This window comes from Microtus oregoni, unplaced genomic scaffold (genome assembly GCF_018167655.1).
Source record: "Microtus oregoni isolate MIOR12 unplaced genomic scaffold, Mior012 000047F_ref0000412, whole genome shotgun sequence".
Classification (NCBI taxonomy): Eukaryota; Metazoa; Chordata; class Mammalia; order Rodentia; family Cricetidae; genus Microtus; species Microtus oregoni.
This window is the reverse complement of record NW_024543221.1, coordinates 16,221,999-16,241,614: the sequence shown is the minus strand read 5'-3', so window position 1 is coordinate 16,241,614 and position 19,616 is coordinate 16,221,999. Positions and strand designations below refer to the sequence as shown.

General features: G+C 48.7%; 1 protein-coding gene across 2 annotated transcripts in view; it reads right to left on the bottom strand.

Moving 5' to 3' along the window:
• Positions 1-19,616, bottom strand: part of Kcnh1 (potassium voltage-gated channel subfamily H member 1) — a 296,080-nt gene that overhangs the window by 83,961 nt on the left and 192,503 nt on the right. For both annotated transcript variants that reach the window (XM_041635334.1, XM_041635336.1), the window contains exon 8: positions 6,267-6,466. In XM_041635334.1, coding sequence (XP_041491268.1) covers positions 6,267-6,466 — 200 coding nt within the window. The remainder of the gene's footprint in view (positions 1-6,266; positions 6,467-19,616) is intronic.

Here is a 19,616-nt window from a genome sequence, read left to right as displayed (position 1 = left end):
GAATGGCCCCACACCCATTTACACATGGTAATTCCTGGTTAGACTCAGAGGGATAATAGTGATGGTGATGATGATAACAACAATACACATGAAGTTGTTGGGGACACAGGTAAGTGGGCCCCAGGGACAGTTAGAGTAGGTAGTAGGGGTGGGTGAGGTTAAAAAAAACAATATACACATGTATTAATTTTCAAAACATAAATATACATTACAAAAAATTGATATACATAAAGTCACATTTTCCTGAGTGCTTGCTGTCTGCCAGGCATGGCTCAGCAAGTTACTTACAGAGTTACTATTTGTTTGCCAAGCATTTGTGATGTCCCCCAGCACCATTCTAGGCTCTAATAATGTGGTAGTTAAAAAAAAAGAAGAAAAACAAGTAGCCAGCAGTGGTAGCACACACCTTTAGTGCTGGGAAGTGGGGGCAGAGGCAGGAGGGTCTCTGATAGTTTGAGGCCAGCCTGGTCTACAGAGTAAGTTCTGGGACAGCCAGGACTACACAGAGAAACCATGTCTCTAAAAAACAAAATGAACAAGACAAAAAATACTTGCCCTCATGGGATTTACTGTCTACACAAGAATAAAATGACAAGAAAAATAAAATTTGGTATCAGTCACCTAGGTCAGTAAGGAAGACAGAAAGGACAGAAGGGGGGAGGGATCTCCATTTGAAAGTGGGTTTGCTAACATGTGATCCCCACAGAAACTCCAGGATGTGCTTTTAATTCTGTCAGTTCAGATGACAGGAAGCTGAGAAACAGGGAAGCCCAAAGTTTCCCATCCAGGAAACAGCAGATCTTGGCTTTCACACTAGGTGGCTTGGCATCAGAGCCTAGATAGAGCCTAACCAACTCCTATGCCAGGCGCTTCTGCAAAGCTAATGGGTTGCAATCTGACTTGCAGCATCCCATCCCCACGGTACTGAGGAGGAAACCCAGAGATTTGCACAAGCCAGACAATCACTCTACCATCTGGGCTGTGTCCCCAGCCCTGACCTGCACCATCTAAAAAATAAACTAGAAACAACAAGCCATGCGGATCTCATTTTTTTCTAAACAATTGAAAAATTGCCCAGCTTTTCAGAGCAGGAGATAACTCTGTGGACTAAGTGTTCACAAGAAACCACTGCGTGGCTTTCTACAGCATGCATTAAGGAACACAATAGGACACCTCCCAGTGGTCTTTTCCAGAGAAAAAGGCAGCATTTTTGAAATACACTTTTCCTGTTCTATTCTGTGAACCAGATAGGGGCAGGTGAATCGAGTGTGACCATTCAGTGGCTACTCCTTGTGGAGCTGGCAGACTTTCCAGGCCCTGTTCCTGTCTTAGCACCGATCATTTGCCTCTGCATCTGGGGCTTCTTCACCAGCCTCTCTGGATTAGTTCTAGCCCTGGGTGGCTTCACTCTTTCTAGAGGGAGGTGGAGCAGTGGGAAGAGGTCACGTGACCGAGTCCCTAGTTACTTAGTAGTAACGTAACTACTCTGTGCTTTATTTCTCTGATAAAATCCTGACTCCAAAGCTGAGGGACATGGACATTGCACCTGTCTGAGACATGTCCGTCTCTGGGTAGTTCTGCATCCTGCTCTGGGCTGCAGGACTGCCAAAACATGAGTGACTCTCCGGGAGACAGATGGAGGAGTGGTGGAGGCACAAAGCCTTGGCTGAGAGGTTCTGACAAACGAGACTCCTGCAACAGTGCTGATCAGAGGTTTCCTCCGCCTGGATCCCACGCCGGTGGACACACATATCATGTCCAAGCAGTGCCCAGTAGCAGGACCAAGGTCAGTGCTCCAGGTGAGTTCACATTTACATCCGCTTCCCTGAGTTAGGCTCCTGCGTCAGGGTTTGGACAGGAGGTAACATTTCCAGGACACTGATTCCAGAACTGTGAAGATGATCGTGGGGAGGGCAGTGAGCTGTCCGAAGAGGAGGATGGCAGACACTGGGCTGGGCAGCAAGTCCATAGCTGTTCCCGTCGGCAAGTTCTACCCGAGAGTAAGCAGAGAGGTATGCCCTCCCTCTGAGCATGCCCTCGTTCAGCCATTCGACCCACAGCCTGCCCCCTCAATTGCCAGGCTTTGAGATCTCACTCTTGAGAGTAATGTCTATGGAGAAGCTTTCCCGGGACAGCAAAGGGTCAAGGTTGAGGCTCAGGATTCAGTCCTGCTCCCAGAATACACCACATGTGTGAACTTGAACAATGCTTCTGGGGGCCATGTCTTCCTTTTTTGTGTGTGGGATTTTGTGTGATTTCACATGCTGCTGTGTTAAGACATCTGGTATCTAGTTAGTTGTGGGGTTCTTATGTAATGTCATTACAGAGCTTCCATGGTCCAGAAGGCCAGAGAGGCCATGTGATCTTAAAGGCCATCTTACTTCACTGTGTTCCAGACATGGGAACTAGGGCAGGAGAGACACATGATGTGCTCAAGGTCATGGGCTGGTTACTGGAGGGAGGAGGGAAGAGGGGACTCCATGATGGTTCTCTCCCCTCAACAGCTGCTGCCTCCTTTCCCAGGCTGGGCTCTACTGTGGATGCTACCGTTGGGTCTCTGGACCAGGAATTCGGGTGGATCCCCAAAGCCTCTGAGGAGGTGTGCAGGTGAGCAGGTGAGCAGGACAGGAATGCGGTGCTGATTGAGCAGAGTCCCAGGCAGCTCCCCTGCCCAGCCCTGCAGGGACAGGGACCAGGAAGGGTTTTTCCCAGACAGCAGGATCTACAGAGTCATTCTAGTGCCTGGGAAAAATGGGCTTCGGGGCAGAGATCAAAGTTCTTTCTGCTCCATCAGCTGCCAGGAACCTACAGAACCAGCAGGCATTGTTGTCCATGATGAGCAGGGACAACAGGCGCAGCTGGGGTGGGGAGCTGGCAAAGCCAGGAGCCAAGCAAAGGCAACCCAGGCCCTGCCCATGGGGGACTGAACCTTAGCCTCAGTCCCTCTAGTGCATGATTGACATCCTGCAAGACGGCTTGCTGTTGTTAAAGGCACACCAACCAAGCTTGAAGACCTAAATCCAATCCCCCAAAACCTCATGATAGACAAAGACAAACAAGCAATACAGGCCATGACACCATACCCACACATACACACATGCACACAAACATGCAGGCAATCACTTGTACACAGTAAAATATAATCAAAAAAAAATCAAAGGAGGGATAATAGGAGGAAAAGGATAAGCTTTGAAACAAGATGAAAACTGGGCTCAAATCCTAGTTACCCTAGACCAGAGGAAGTAAAAAGAATGAACTGAGTCTCTGGTCTCCTCCTCATTCAACTGAGCTTCCAAACACGCCTTCCCAAGAGGGGAAGTGAAGTCCACTCAAGACACGGGGTTAATAGTCAAGCAAACCAACACTGGTTCTTTCCGTTTCCCCCAACAAATGTTTGCCATGTACCGGAGACTGGCCTCAGACTCATGGCTGACGTGCCTCTGCCTCCCAAGTCTGAGTTCACAGGTGCGCACCACCACATCTGGCAACATGTCTGTTCTCAGTGCGTGATCAAGAAATGGCAATTGGGTTGTAGAGGTTTTCATCACGGCACACAGCAGACAGACAGACAACAGACAGACACACAGCAGACAGACACACAGCAGTCAGACAGACAACAGACAGACACACAGCAGACAGACACACGGCAGACAGACACACAACAGACAGACACACAGCAGACAGACACACAGCAGTCAGACACACAACAGACAGACACACAGCAGACAGACACACAGCAGTCAGACACACAACAGACAGACACACGGCAGACAGACACACAGCAGACAGAGACACGGCAGACAGACACACAGCAGACAGACACACAGCAGTCAGACACACAACAGACAGACACACAACAGACAGACACACAACAGACAGACACACAACAGACAGACACACGGCAGACAGACACATGGCAGACAGACACACGGCAGACAGAGACACGGCAGACAGAGACACAACAGACAGAGACACGGCAGACAGACACACAACAGACAGACACACTGCAGACAGACACACGGCAGACAGACACACAACAGACAGACACACTGCAGACAGACACACGGCAGACAGACACATAACAGACAGAGACATGGCAGACAGACACACAACAGACACACAACAGACAGACACACAACAGAGACACGGCAGACACACGGCAGACAGACACACAACAGACAGACACACTGCAGACAGACACACGGCAGACAGACACACAACAGACAGAGACATGGCAGACAGACACACAACAGACACACGGCAGACAGACACACGGCAGACAGAGACATGGCAGACAGACACACAGCAGACACACGGCAGACAGACACACAGCAGACAGACACACGGCAGACAGACACACAACAGACAGACACACAACAGACAGACACACTGCAGACAGACACACAGCAGTCAGACACACAGCAGACAGACACACAACAGACAGACACACAACAGACAGACACACTGCAGACAGACACACAGCAGTCAGAGACAAGGCAGACAGACACACGGCAGACAGACACACGGCAGACAGACACACAGCGGTCACACACACAGCAGACAGACACACAGCAACGAGCCTTTAAAGTGCACAACCAGCAGAACGGAGCATTTCTTAAAACCTGTTGGTGCCCAACCATCTGTTCAGGTAGAGGGGGACAGGAATATAACTGGCCGACCACAAAGCCAGATCAATCTGGATTCCAATGTGTCCATAACTATTTTTGCCCTAGTGATACCATTTTCCTAATTCTACGGTGAATAGATGGGGTTTGGCAGCAAGTGACATGGAATCAAAGGCTGAAGAGTGGAGAAACTGAGTGAGGATGTGGCTTTGGTCATGGGCCATACACAGAGCAGGGACTCGTGGCAGCTCAGGGCTGTTCTAGTAAGCATAAGGCCTTGGGAATGTGGGTGTGGTGGTGCTCACCCATTATTCCAGCACAATGGAAGCGGGGACAGGAAAATCAGAAGTTCAAGTTCATCCTTGGCTACATAGAGAGTTCCAGGCTAGCCTGGGCTACAGGATATGTCTCAAAGGCACTGGGAAACTCGAAGGTAACTAATAAATTAGCCCTCTGTATCTTTTCTCTGCTCTCTCAGAAGCCACACACATGCTTGCACTTCACTGACACGAATCTGGAATAACAATTCTTAGAGAAAAACTGTGCACAGGATGTTTGCTGTGCTCTGGATTGCACAGCAAAGCAGCTGCCAACTGGTGACGAAGGCACAGGCTTGTGCCAGTATTGCCTGGGCTCATCTGAGGTACAGTTTTACCAGGGTAATTACTGACCCTGTCCACCACCTCTAGCTTTAATGACAACACCATGGGGATCTATCAGGACTGAGAGGATGTTGAGATAGGTGTACCAGTAGCCTTGTGATGGAGGAAGGTCATTGGTTAAAAAATAAAGAAACTGCCTTGGCCCATTTTATTGGTTAGAACATTGGTGGGTGGAGTAAACAGAACAGAATGCTGGGAGGAAGAGGAAGTGAGCTCAGAGACGCCATGCTCCCCTCTCCCTGGCAGACGCTATAGTTCTGCTCTCTGAGGCACACGCGATGAAGCTCCGGCCCAGGATGGACGTAGGCTAGAATCTCTCCCGGTAAGACTGATGCTACTCAGATTATTAGAGATGGGTTGATCGGGATGTGAGAATTAGCCTGTAAGGGCTATAGTTAATGGGCCAAGCAGTGTTTAAAAGAATACAGTTTGTGTGTTGTTATTTCGGGTAAAGCTAGCCGGTGGCAGGAGCTGGGTGGCAGAATGCAACCCGCAGCTCCTTACTACAGCCTTGGGACAGGCCAATCGGGGAAGATGGAAAAATAGCCAAGATACATCATACCTGATACGGCAGTTCTTTAAGAAATTCAAAGTTCATTTTTAAAAAGCCATGCCAAACAAAAAACATGAGTATTTTTTTAAAAAAGCCAAGACTGGCAAGCATGGGGCCATCTGGGAAGCTGGAGTGAAAGGAAGCAGCTCCCCTTGTCCAGGCTCTTCGTTTGAACATGGTCCAGCATTGGGAAGCTGCCCTAGACAGCAGGACATTTGCTCCCCTTGCTCCAGGAGATACACAGTGCCTTTGATTTCTTAAATGATGGCTCTTACTTTCTGAGCCTTCAGTAAAGACAATAGAGAGGCCACCAAAACCCCCGGAAGGAGGACCTGAGAATCCCAGATGCCCCAGGTGAGTTCTGAGCCCCGTCTGCTGGGGGAAGCTGGGGACAGGTGATGTGGCTAAGAGTCTCCCACTCCTTACCTTCTCTGTGTCAATGCCTCGGGACATGGACCAGGTGGACACGATGTAGTCCATGACCCGCTCGCTCAGCCCCTTGGGCACCTGGTAGAGCTTCAGGAAATCCCGGACACTGTTGAGCATCTCATGATATCTGTTGGTGTTGGCGTACATCTGTTGGAAAATGGTTGTCACATTCCCAAAGATGGTGGCATACAGAAGAGCTAGAAACAAACAGAAGACACAACGTGTGATCCGTCCGTGAGCCAAACTCCAGAGTGCGTGACTCCCTCCGAGAAGGCCAGGGCCCAGGCCTGTGCGCCTCAGAAGAGGGTCCAGACCTCAGGAGAACCTCCCATCTCAAGCCAAAGAGTTTGGAACAGCGGACAACCAGGTCCGAATGCTAGGCAGGGCTCATGGAGATAAGACCTGGTGTGGCTGGAGCCTCAGACCCCCATAGGGCAGAAGCCAGTTTTCACTTGTCACAAAAACTCTGAGACATGCCTGAGGCCATCAGTCAAGTGTGTGTCTATGTCCCTACATCAGTACAAATTCAAACTATGAGCAACAGCCTATGAACTTCTGTTGGTACCCAGGGCAATGAATGGCAAGACCCAGCCCTGGTCCTTATAGGACTACATGGTAGGAGGAGCAGACCCTGATACCCATCCACCACAGATAACTAAATGGTAGGGGTTGGCCGAGAACCACAAAAGACAGCTACAAGTGAAATAAACCTTGTTGTCCCCAAGTCGGTTTTTGTCATGGTGTTTTTATCACAGCCATAGCAACCGTAAGACACATAGACTATGTCCATTAAAGTGTAAAATTCTCTATTTCAAAAACTTTTTTTTTCAAGTCGTGCAGCCTTCAGGTTTAGAAAGTTTTCATTTTTGCAAAATAAAAGGAAAAAAAGGAAGCCCATATCCATTGTCAGTCCCTTGCCACCCTTTCCCCGGCTCTCCCAGCACACAGTCACTTCCTGCCCCTGCAAACTCATCCGTTTTAGGCATTCCGTGTGAATATACGTCTTCTGAGACAGCTTCCCTCACACCATAACAAGTATTGGCATTTCCTTCCTTTCTGTTGTAATGTAATCAATCATGAGAAAAGGCCTCATTTCACTTGCCACTCATCGGTTAGCAGGCATTTCTGTTTTTATCTTTTTCACCTCTCAGCGGTTACACATATGAATGTCTATGAACATTTGTGGGTCAGTATTTGAGTAACACGCATTTCATTCTTGCAGGTTTGTGCCTGGGACCAGCACTGCTGTCATGTGTGACTGTGTTTGACAAGCTGACAAACTCCCGGCTATCTCCCAGGCACCTCCTGGTTCTCGAGAGTTAACTGGGTCAGCAGTTAAGAGGGTGCATCTCTTGCAGAGGGCCGGAGTTCCATTCCCAGCATCTCTTTAGAGTGGCTCACAGCATCCTGTAGCTCCTCCAGGGCATCTGGCGCCCTCTCCTGGTCTCCACAGGCCGCTGCACATGTGCACACACCCACACACAGATACACATGCATATCTTAACTAAAAGAATATAAATAGCTAGGGGTGGTTGCACATGCCTTTAATACCAGCACTTGGGAGGCAGAGGTTGGTGGATCCTAATGAGTTCTAAGACAACCTGGTTTGCATAGAGAGTTCCAGGTCAACCATGGCTACATAGTGAGATCTTGTCTCAAAATAATTAAAATGATGATGATGATGACTATAACACAACAATACTATAGCAATGTAATAATAATCTTTAAAGTAGCTGCATTTTTACATCCCTATAGCACACGAGGGTCCCAGTGCAGTGCCTCCATACTGTGCCCTCCCCTCTTTTATCAAGCTCTATTATATTACCATCTGTGATGCTGGCTTTATTGTCCACTTGACACAACCTAGAATCACACAAGAAGAATTCTCTATGGGGCACTGCCTACATCAGGTCGCTATGAGTATGCCTATAAGGGGTTATCTTAATTAAGTTAACTGATGTGTGAAGTCCCACTCCTGATGTGGGATTCCCCTCTGAATGCTGTGAACACCATTGGTTAATAAAGAAACGGGCTTGGCCTATGGAGTAGAACAGAGCTAGGCAGGGAAAACTAAACTGAATTCTGCCTGGATGGGAGGAGCTCACTGCTGATCACCTGGCTGGAGTCAGTGTTGGGGAACACAGTTTTGGATTAAGTACCTGAGATGCTCTAACGCATTCTGTGTGTTATTCTAGTTCTCTGTTTCCTTTCAGAACATGTCATCAAAGTGTGGGGACACAGATGCCACTTTACGACCCCAGGCTGCTTGGACTAGTCACCTGTATCCTTCTCTGGAGTAGGTCTAAACAGCACAGAGGAAAGGTCTCCTTATCTGCTTAGGAACATTTATAAAAGCTACCCCATTTCCTCTTCCTCCTCCCCTTCCTCTTCCTCCTCCTCCTTTTTTCCTCCCCTCCCCAACCCTGGATCTAGCTACTCTACTGCCCCAAGAATATTTGGGACCAAGAGGAAACACGCATTAGGACCATATTATTGAATATTTTCCTTAACTTCTTTCTCCCAAAAGAAAACTCCTGTTCTATGGTTTCCTCCTATAACGAAACCCCCATCTTTCTCATCCGGAAGAAAACACTTCTGTATACAGAAGGGCTGAAGAGTAAGAATGAACACAGAAGTGGGGATAGAGAGTGAGTCCTGGGAGCCAGGCTCGCTCCTTAACTAATATACTTGATCCACAGAACAGTAATTCTTTCATATTAGCTACCTTTCTATTGTGATCAAACACCATGACCATAGCTTATAGAAGGAAGGGTTGATTTGGGCTTATGGTTCAGGTGAGAGTCCAAACTAGCATAGCGAGGCAGGACAGCATGCACAGCAGCTGAAGGCTTATGAGAAGCAGCTGTAAAGGTCTTTAAACTCTCAAAGCCCACCTCCGGTGACAGGCATCGCCTAACAAGGCCACACCTCCAAAGCAGTTCCATTGACAGGAGACTGAGTACTGAAATGTCTGAGACTATGAGGATGTGGGGGGGGGGGGAGGGGGGGGTTCTCTTCAAATCATTACAACATCTATTTATATTAACACTGTTTTCTGTCTTTGCCATTACCATCGCTTCTGTTCCTTCTAGTGTGACAGTTCCTATGAATAAACCTCAGGGTCTGGGCACAAAGGAGTAGTGAGGAGAGAGTGGAGTAACTGCCCACTGCCTGGCAGCAGGCCCATCCCACCAAGAGGGGGGTCACCAGGAGAGCAGAGACTCTACCTTGAGACAAAAAGCTCAGTTCAGAAGCCTGGGTCCTCTGCAGGCCCTGGGCAACCACCCACCCTCTTCAGAATCCCAGCTCTACTGCAGACCTAGGGCAATCGATATCCCACCCTCTTGAAATGTCTTCATATGTTATAGAGTTCCTAATAACCTTAGAGAAGTTTTTCTTGTTTTGGTGTTGAGTTTTGAGGGAGGGTCTCACTAATGGCCCAGGGTGGCCTGAAATCCACTATATAAATTAAAGTATCCTAGAACTCATAATCCCCCTGCCTCAGTCTCTTAAGTGTTGCAATGATGAGTATATATCACATCCCTGGCTTAGTTTTAATTTTAAAAAATAGGCTAATGTCTGTGAGTGCCTACTGGAGGATCCAGGTCTTGCTAAGCCATCAGCATGGAACCACAGTTAAGAGCAGAATTGTCACGGCCTATGGAGCTGGCAAAGGTCCCTCAAGAATCTAATCTTGCAATAGTTTAATTCAACAAATGAACACTGAGTATTTGGGTATGCTGTATCCAGTCCTGGGAGGCAACACAGTACAGAGAATATTCTGGGCTCCAAGGAAAAGTCAAACCTTTCCAGGACCTCCTGTGATTTACATGTGTTATGTTTCCCATAGACTCGTGTGTTTGGACACTTCCATTTGGGCAGGTTGTGGAGCGCTGAGGAGCTGGAGCCTTGCTGGAAAAGTTGAGTCAGTGGTACCTTGAGGTTTTTATAGCCTGGCCCTGCTTGTTGCTCACGCTCTGCTTTCTCACTGCAGACTCAACACCGATGCTTCAAGCTCCTGCTGTCACTATGCCCCACCTCGATAAACTGTGATCCTCAAACTGTGAGCCAGCACAAACCCTTCCTCCCTGAAGCTGCTTCTTGTCAGGTGTTGGTTTAGTAGCTTTTATAAGAAAAGGAACTAATATAGTTCTTCTGTTTATGATGATAGTATAATGAGTCAGCAAGGCAAACACCAGGAGCAATGCTGATGGACCAGCTCCATGATAAACCTTAGTATTTATTTCTGAACTGCCCAGTGTGCATAGCTGCACCTCAGTTGTCCCAGATCCTGCCCTCTGAGTCTTGGATATAATCTATGTGCCTTCTAGCAGTACTTTTCTTCACAAATACTCTCTTGTGTGCAGAAATGTCTAGTCATTTCAGGGACTTCTTCCTCTGCATTCAGTAGTTGCTTAATAAATGCTGCAGGTAAATGACTGAAAGGCTGTCTCTAGGAGGGTAGTTTGCGTGGGTTCAAATGGACCAGCAGTCCCATTTATCCCAGTCTATGGGAGGGATGCAGAGTTTTGCTCTCCCCAGAGCTACTGGGTCTCTGGAGCGAGGCTCACATGGTATTTCCTCAGACTCTTCAGGCAGCTTTGAGTGTGCTAAGTCTGAGTGTGCTAAGTCTGAGTGTGCTAAGTCTGAGTGTGCTAAGTCTGAGTATGCTAAGTTTGAGTGTGCTAAGTCTGAGTGTGATAAGTCTGAGTGTGCTAAGTCTGAGTGTGCTAAGTCTGAGTGTGCTAAGTGTGCACATGGGCCCAGTGGTTCACTAGTGAATTGAATGCAATGGTCCATGCCAGATGGGAAGATCATGAGAGGGAAGAAGTTGGGTTATAGTGTGGTGCACTTGGGCCTTTAGCTAACCCCATACTGGACAGAATGGGAGCCACACTGCCCAGGAAGGAGACAGGACCCCTGGCAGGCAAGACCTCAGGAGCCTGACACTGGCGTGGATGGCTATCCTCAGTTCTGAATTTCTTGCCAGCACTGGCTTTGTGCATCTCTTTCCACCTTCCCAGCCACGGCCTAGGTCAGAAAGTGGCTCTCAAGATGGAGACTAGCAAATACACCTATCCCTCTATTTATAGCAAGAAAAGCCTGAAAACTCATTTAAGGCTGTGCTAAATATAGCACAAATGCCTACATTACCTCAGAATCGCTGCACAAGGGAATGTCACTTAACAAGCTCCGCTCTTACCCGGAGACAGAAGGTCATTTCCAGCCACTTCTCGTCCGTCGAACAAAACAACGGTGTCTACAGCCCTATAACCCATTAGCAGTACATTGTGCCACCTCGCCCGCCAGTGTTTTAATAGCTGCAAATAAAGGAACGGTTTCTACAGGCAGTTACTCCTGGGAAGGACCGAGATGGTCAGACCCTGGTTACAAAGGTCTCCCAGTAATTTGCTGCTTTGGCCCATCTTGTGTTTGCTGAATCCTGGGTCACGGGTGGACTCTTGGGTACAGGGCACTTTGGCTCATCTTGTGTTTGCCGAGTCCTGGGTCACGGGAGGACTGTTGGGCACAGGGCACTTTGGCTCATCTTGTGTTTGCCGAGGCCTGAGTCACGGGTGCACTGTTGGGCACAGGGACTGTGTAGAAATGCAGCTGGCTGTGGGGAAGTTTACAAGCCCACACCCTACCTCACTCTGTGACAAGAGCCGAGGTTGCTCCAGCATGAGTCATCAGAGAGAATCTAACAAAGCTACTTAGAGGAACACTTAGTTTTAAAGCTGTTTAAACATACGGGAACTCGGGGTCCACTTCCCAAAGGCAGCTAGGCCTGAAGTTCTCACAAAACCTCGATATTTTCCTTCCACATCTCAAAACAAAAACAAAATGGAAGACTTCTCAGTAGACACTGCTGTCTCCTGGACCCTTTGAATCCAGACATCACAATGACCATACAGGATGATGGAGATTAACGAAATGCCTCTCCCACTGACTGTGAGAGGCAGAAATTAAATCGCTCTGACAACTGACTGCTCCGCTATCGGTATCTTGACCATGTGATTTTTCATACTCACTAGTTTCGCCTTTCAGGTTTCAAAGAGTCGTTTAGTTGCTCGGTGACACTCAGGTCACGGGACCTCTTTTCTCACCTCTCGTCATAATCCCTCAGTATGAGGATCACTCGGCCCCCGACTTCACAGGATTCTGGGTAGCTGATGGAGGAAGGCTAATAAAGTCCTGCCCTGGCCCATTTTATTGGTTAGAGGATAGGTGGGAGGAGAAAACAGGACAGAACACTGGGAGGAAGAGGAAGTGAGGTCAGAGACTTGACAGCTCTCCTCTGGGGTGCTGAGAACGCAGCCCTGCCGCCCCTATTACTACAGGTAGCGATATCTATAAACCTGTCGTACCCTACAGAGTCCCCCTCTCTGCATAAGTCAGTGGTCCTAACTCTGCTGTCACAACTCCGTGAGGCAGAAGACTGCCCCCTTTAGACACAGAGGGTCACACAGTGATCCACTGAGTTCAAGGAGAAATGATAATATCAGCTACAATGACAAACAGTGTTCATGTATCTGCTGCCACGTGCAAGCCTTTGTTCTGAGTCCTTGAACGCACAGTGTATAGCCAGGGAACTTCCCACTATCTTTACGGTACTGATACTGTGTGAGAAAAAGGTTAAGTGATTCACCAAAGCCATATAGCCAGAAAGAAATAGATGGAGGACTCACACCTGAGGGAGTGGCTTGTAAAATACTCGTGCACAGCATCAAACACATTTCTATCCACTAGACATGCGTGCCACCCAGGGCCAGATGCTGCCCCAGTATTTCATATGCACGGATCCTAGTGAGGTTGTCTTAGAATCCTAAGAGACAGGGTCTAACAGCCTTATTCAGATATAGATGAGCAACGGATATAAAACAAATACAGAGCACGCAGATAAAATCAGCCCATCCCAGTTTGTCAAGCAACAAGAAGGGACCCAGCGCTGTGGGCTTTGTGAGGCCCTGGAGGACTCTGGGCCTCACCTTGGCTCAGCTGCTCACTCCACCTGAGCCATGACTGTGATTCTTGAAGCGCCATCTAAAGTGGGGAAACCGAATCGTCCACCTGGGGGAGTCAAGTGCTCAGACCCCTATGGACCAGCTGGTGTGGGAGGGAACCCTGACAGGCTCACAGCACACTCAAATAAAGGTCAACCACAGACCCCTGCTTCAGAAAGCAACAGAAAGCAATATGTCTGTTCAAGAGCAGAAGAGGAGGGAGGAGAGAGGTGTCTGGTTAGAGGATCAGCACCTCAGACGTACAGGCAGATGAACACAAACATTCTGAACAAGGCAGGGGCACGCAGGAACAGGCTGCACCCCCAAAAGGGAAGAGCACAGCAGAGGCCAGACAGTCCAGTATCTAGATCTGTGGGATGGCTCTGTTCACTCCCCCTACAGAGACAGTCCAGTATCTAGATCTGTGGGATGGCTCTGTTCACTCCCCCCACAGAGACAGTCCAGTATCTAGATCTGTGGGATGGCTCTGTTCACTCCCCCTACAGAGACAGTCCAGTATCTAGATCTGTGGGATGGCTCTGTTCACTCCCCCCACAGAGACAGTCCAGTATCTAGATCTGTGGGATGGCTCTGTTCACTCCCCCTACAGAGACAGTCCTGGTGTGAGACCCTAAGTTAACCTGTAAACCCCACTTGCTCAGGATCAGGTAACTTCCCTGAATGCTGCGAGTTGTAGTTCTTGAAAAATAACAAAGCCTCATGGGAAAGTACGGTGGCCTATAGGCTTTGTCTTTATAAGCCCTGACAACACGTGGCTATGGGCCACTTAGCTTCGAGTTTCCAGGGAGTGGTCCTGACTAAATTCCATCTTGGCCAGAATATAAAATTTAATAAAGCTTGGTTTAATTTGGCACAAAATGGTGGGACTGTTTTTTTTTTCTGGTGCATCTCAGGGTAAACACTGGGAATGGCTTGTCCAGCAGAGTGCCAGGAGCAAAGGATGCCCCACAGAAGCCCTGGGAATGGCTTGTCCAGCAGAGTGCCAGGAGCAAAGGACGCCCCACAGAAGGAGCTTCTGTCTAGAACACTCTCTACACGAGTGAGGCCCTTCCACATCAGCTTTGTACCAGGAGGGACAGAGGACAGATTCAGACCAGAATGAACAAAGGGGCAAGGAGAGAAGGGGGAAACAGGGAGGAAAGAGAGGGGAATCCAGGGGAAGGGAGAGAAGGGGAGGAGAGAGGCAGGGAGAGGAGACGAAGGGAGGGGAGAGGGAGAGAGGACGGGTGGAGATGAAAGAGGAGGGGAGGGATGAGAGAGGAGGGGAGAAGAAGAGACAGGAACAGAGAGGAGGGTGAGGGGAGGGGAGGATAAAGGAGGGAAGAGAAGGAAGAGAATGGGAAGGGAGAGGAAGAGAGGGGAGGAGAGAGAAGGGGAGGGGAAGGAAGGGAGGGGTTTTGAATTTTGATAAATGACAGTGTGGAGGGGAAGGAAACACCATGGCCATGGCCGGGGTGGAGGTTGAGATAGCAAGGCTGACTTGAACATCTGTAAGTTTCCCTACAGACCTCAGGGGTAGTCCTAGGAGAAGAGACTGAGCCCTGCCAGGACCCCTATCATAGACAGTGCTGTCCTGGAGGCACAGTCCTCTGCTTTGTCTCCTTCACCCTCGAGATCTATGCAGACAGTATGACCTCTGACCTAGCACCCCTGGATGCAAAGACACCCTGTTCATGGCCCCAGAGAAGGCTTCAGAACAGCCCACTAAACAACCCCCATTCTAACTGCAGGCTCAAGCCAAATTCAACCAGCGTTCACGAGTTCACAAATGACTTGTCAGAACTCTCACGTTTTTTGGTTTTTCTAAGATGGGATATCAGCGTGCACGATGGATTTACTCTGTGGCTGCTGATTCTGACACAAAATGTAGCCTGTTGAAAGCTTCAAGCTGACCCAGCATTCTGAGCTTTTGTGATATGTTCCAGTTTAATTCAATGCACAGAGAGAAGTTTTAGAAAGGTTTCCATGGTGCAAAGTCTACCAAGTCACATGAGTGTGTGAGAGCCAGAGAAGGGAGGCTGGATTTCAGCCTCAGGCCTCGAGTTCATCTTCATTTCATGCCTTACAAATGGCTCCTCTCGGGCATACACACAGGGGCCAAGACCACACAGATCCTCAGAGGGTAATCCTCTCACTTCTCTTTTAAAACCTGGATTTCAACTCTACTCCAAGAGGACCCTCTGAGTCAATGGCCCCCTGGATCTAATGCGAAGGGTACAGAAAGTTCTAGAAGGTTCAGGCTTGTCTAGGAGACCTAAGTTGGCAGTGTTACTCGCATGCAATCACAACTTCCACTGTGAGGGGGAAATGATAGCCCAGAGATGTACAAAGGGCTGGGAGAAGGTGCCCCTGACCATGAGCTGCTCCCTGAGAACAGCACCCACCCCAGGGAGTTGGTGCGAAGGAGCACAATCATGCTAAAACTTTCATCAGTGAGGGAGAAGGGGGTCTCCTCGCCCGCCCAGTGCAATGGTCAGCACATGGCACTTGACTGAGCTTAAGTAGCTACATCAGGGCACAACAGAGTAGGTGACGGAGACAAGTGGTATGCATTTCTCATAGATCCGGGAGCTAACGGGGCTCTAAGGTCAGAGTGTGGCCAAGAACTCTGAGCTATCTTATCTTCACATAGCAAAGCAAAGGGTCATCTCTCTGTCTCTTCCTATAAGAGCATTAATCACTTCCCAGGGGTTCTCCCTTCATGACTACTGCTGATCAGGTGACCCACCCTCATCAGGATTCCAACACCCGATTGGAGGTGAGGGCTCCAAACACTCCGGATAGAGCAGGGTGATTACAAAAGCTAGACCATCTTCTCACTGATTCTTTAATGCACTTCCAATTCCCCAAGACAATCCATCCACACGGACTACTGCTACCCTGTCAATCAGTGAGGGTACCCCCCAGACTTTCGTGACCACAGCTGGCAGCGGGGTGTTGGCAGATGGACACTTTGATAGCCAGAGATATTGTGTTGCCTCTGGCTCCTCCTTCACTCATTTGTTCCACAAATGGTTATAAGCCACTCCCTGTGCCAGGCAAAGCTTTAGCTCTCAATCACTGTGCCCCAATAAGCCTGGCCCTGAGAGAACAGAGGACAGTGTACAGCCAAGGTGCTGTGAAGGGTACTACGCCCTATACTAGGGATCATGGACAAGGGTAGGACACCCATTCTGCTGGTTCCTGAAAGGATCTGGACAGGGAATAATACAAGTGAGAAAGCTGGCCTAGCTAGGTATGAAGCCTCGGGCCAGTTGCCCAGGAACTGCCACAAATTGCGGACAGGGTCTGTGAACCCTCGGACCTTTCTGGAGCCTCGTTAGACAACGGAGTGTGTGGAGGCCAACTGAGATAGAAGAATTTGCACATGCTCAGGAACCAACAGAGCATGGCTGAGAGGATGCTCCATCACTGCAAGCTGCACAATTATTCCTCATTTCTGGCATTTGCTTGCAGCCAAACCCACAAACTGAGAAGATTAACCAGGTATCCATGGACACACCTACACAGCTGAGTACCCAGCCTGCATCCATGGTCAAACTTGTCCATGAAAGTAGCAGAGAGAAAAGGAGTGGTGTGTGTGTGTGTGTGTGTGTGTGTGTGTGTGTGTGTGCTAGTATGCTCATTTTAGTCTTCTGTCAGTCCAATCTACATTAGAGTAACAAGAAAGCCAGGAGCAAGGCTCTCGGACAGCATGCAGGCCAAGTGCATGTGAGGGGCTGGGACTCACCAGGCACTTGTCTGGTTATCGTTACAACGGAAGGCAGAGCTATGTGCGCATTGCCGAGTGTGCGCTGCAGAATGCGCACTGCCGAGTGTGTGCTGCAGAATGCGCATTGCCGTGTGCGCTGCAGAATGCGCACCGCTGAGTGCGCGCTGCAGAATGCGCATTGCCGAGTGCGCTGCAGAATGCGCATTGCCGTGTGCGCTGCAGAATGCGCACCACCGAGTGCGCGCTGCAGAATGCGCACTGCCGAGTGTGCTGCGGAACACGCATGGTGTGTACTTTGCCGTTTTCTCATTTGTCTGATAAAAGCTGGGCTGTGCTCTTCAAAAGTTTCTGCAATTCTAACACTATATTTTACCAGAAGTGTCACTCTGAGATGGCTACTTACAAAGATCAAACACAAATTCAGGTTTTATCGATGCCTGACTCTAAAAGAACCATCCACAGGAGGCTGTGAGTCACTTCCTACTCGAAGCAATGGGTGAAGAGAAAGACCTCTGCCAGGCGGTGGTGGCATGTCTTTAATCCCAGCATTCAAGAGGCAGAGGCAGGTGGATCTTTGTGAGTTCAAGGCCAGTCTGGTCTACAGAGCAGTTCCAGGACAGCCTCCAAAGCTACAGAAAACCCTGTCTTGAAAAATTAGAAAGAGAGAGAGAGAGCGCGCTATACACATCTTCTAGTTCTTGCCACCCACCCCCTGCCCATAACTTTCTCAGGTGGTTCTCTATGGACGTCACCTACAGAAAGAAAAGTATCAAGAGTAAAGATGGGGGAACCCTTATGCATATTATAGGATAAAGATAAAAGTTAAAAAGGAAGTCCATGGCATGGGTCTTGTGAAGGAGACCCTGGAAGCTATTCCTTTCGGAGACCCTACCCCTGGAGAGAAGACAATGGACAAGCCTCTGGCTCAGCATCAGGATTTCAATTGAGAACATCTAAGAAGCATTTTCTCTTCCACTCATGAAACTGTTGGTGTAAGCATTCCACGGCCACTCCAAGCATACAGAGACTAAAGCCACAATATTCAGCAAGTTACACTTCCAAAGGTCAGAGTGTAAACGGCTTTGTACAATGTGCCTTTGTGTACAGAGTCCAGTGAGCAATTACCTGTCCCCTCTGACCAGACTGTGTGTGTGGCACAGAGCCCGGGTACTTGGGCCTGCAGAGTTGGCACATGGACAGAAACAGGCAGACCCTCAGAGCACAGAGGTCTCAAGCCTGGGCTGATTATAAATGGCCTTTAACAACATCACAACTGTAACCTTTAACAAATCAGTCGCCAAACCTTCAAGGTTCTAACTTTATCTTATAATAAAAACAAGAAGGTTTTCAAGGACTCAGTCTAAGAAGTGGGAATATCCAAGGTAAGATGATTTCTGCATGAAAAGAGCTTTCCATACATAGTGAAGAAATATTATTTAAGTCCTTATGCTCGTACATTATAGCTCACAGTCAACATCACACTACTCTGGTCCCTGTGAAAGAGGCAGAGGAAGGTTCACTCCAGGGATAAACACATTAAGCTGCCCCTTAGGTTTACACCACAGTGTAGTCCAGAGCACAGTGGAAATTAAAAGGATAGGAATTTAAGGGTAGGAGGCTCTGGGCTCACAAACCACAAGTCCTCTCACACCTTCGCCCTGGCTTGTTACTTTGGTTAAAACAGATCTCTGGTCTTCAGTTTTCTCATCTGTTGAATGGAGGTGAACAATACACGCCTCGACAGGCTAGAGGAGGAAGAACTGCAGAGGCTATGACGTGGGAAGAACTCAACTGGAGGTGGCTGCACTTATTTGAACTCTTGGGTATCATTTACATACACAACAGTACAGATACTAAGACAGCACAGATACCAAGACTCACAGTGTGTATGTAACAAAAGCTACAAACTGGGCATTAGTAAAGGCGGGCCTCCTCTGTGTTGCTATAGTAACAAGGAGATGTGACACACTCAAACACAAGCTTTTGTTGCCAGGGGGGTCTCACAACAGTCTCCTGCCCCCAAGCAAGTATGAATTCCAGGTAAGTAAGGCTTTGCTTCCCATCTGAGCACAGACAGACCATGCAGGGAAACTGGTGAGCCAGTTACAGAACTAGGGTTCACTCCCGTGGGACCCTTGGAGCATAGACAGATAGGGTGGGCCAGGGCCAGAGCCAGAGATCACTCCCAGGGGACCCACTGAGCAGCCAGCTCTCAGCAAGAGCATGTTTGCTACTGCTTGTCTCTTGGTGTCTCTCCAAAATGCATGTTGAAACTTAATCCCTTGTGCAAAAGAATTAGGATGTGAGCTCTTTGGGGTAATTAGGTCCCAAAGACTCTGTCCTTAGAACTGGAAGCAGTGCCCTTAAAAAGAGCTTGAGAAAGTCCATGTCTTTTGCCCTTCCGGCATGTAAGAACACAGCAGCAAGCCTTTCCAACATCGAGAACTGTGAGAAATTACTTAGACCAGGGTATTTTATTACCGCAGCTTAAATGGACTAAGACAGCACTTTACCAAAGTCTGCTCTAAAAACTGGATTATCCTTCAGTGAGGGGGCCATTCCTCCAGAGACCCCCATCTCTGAGGTTGCAACAGCTGATTCTCAGAACAT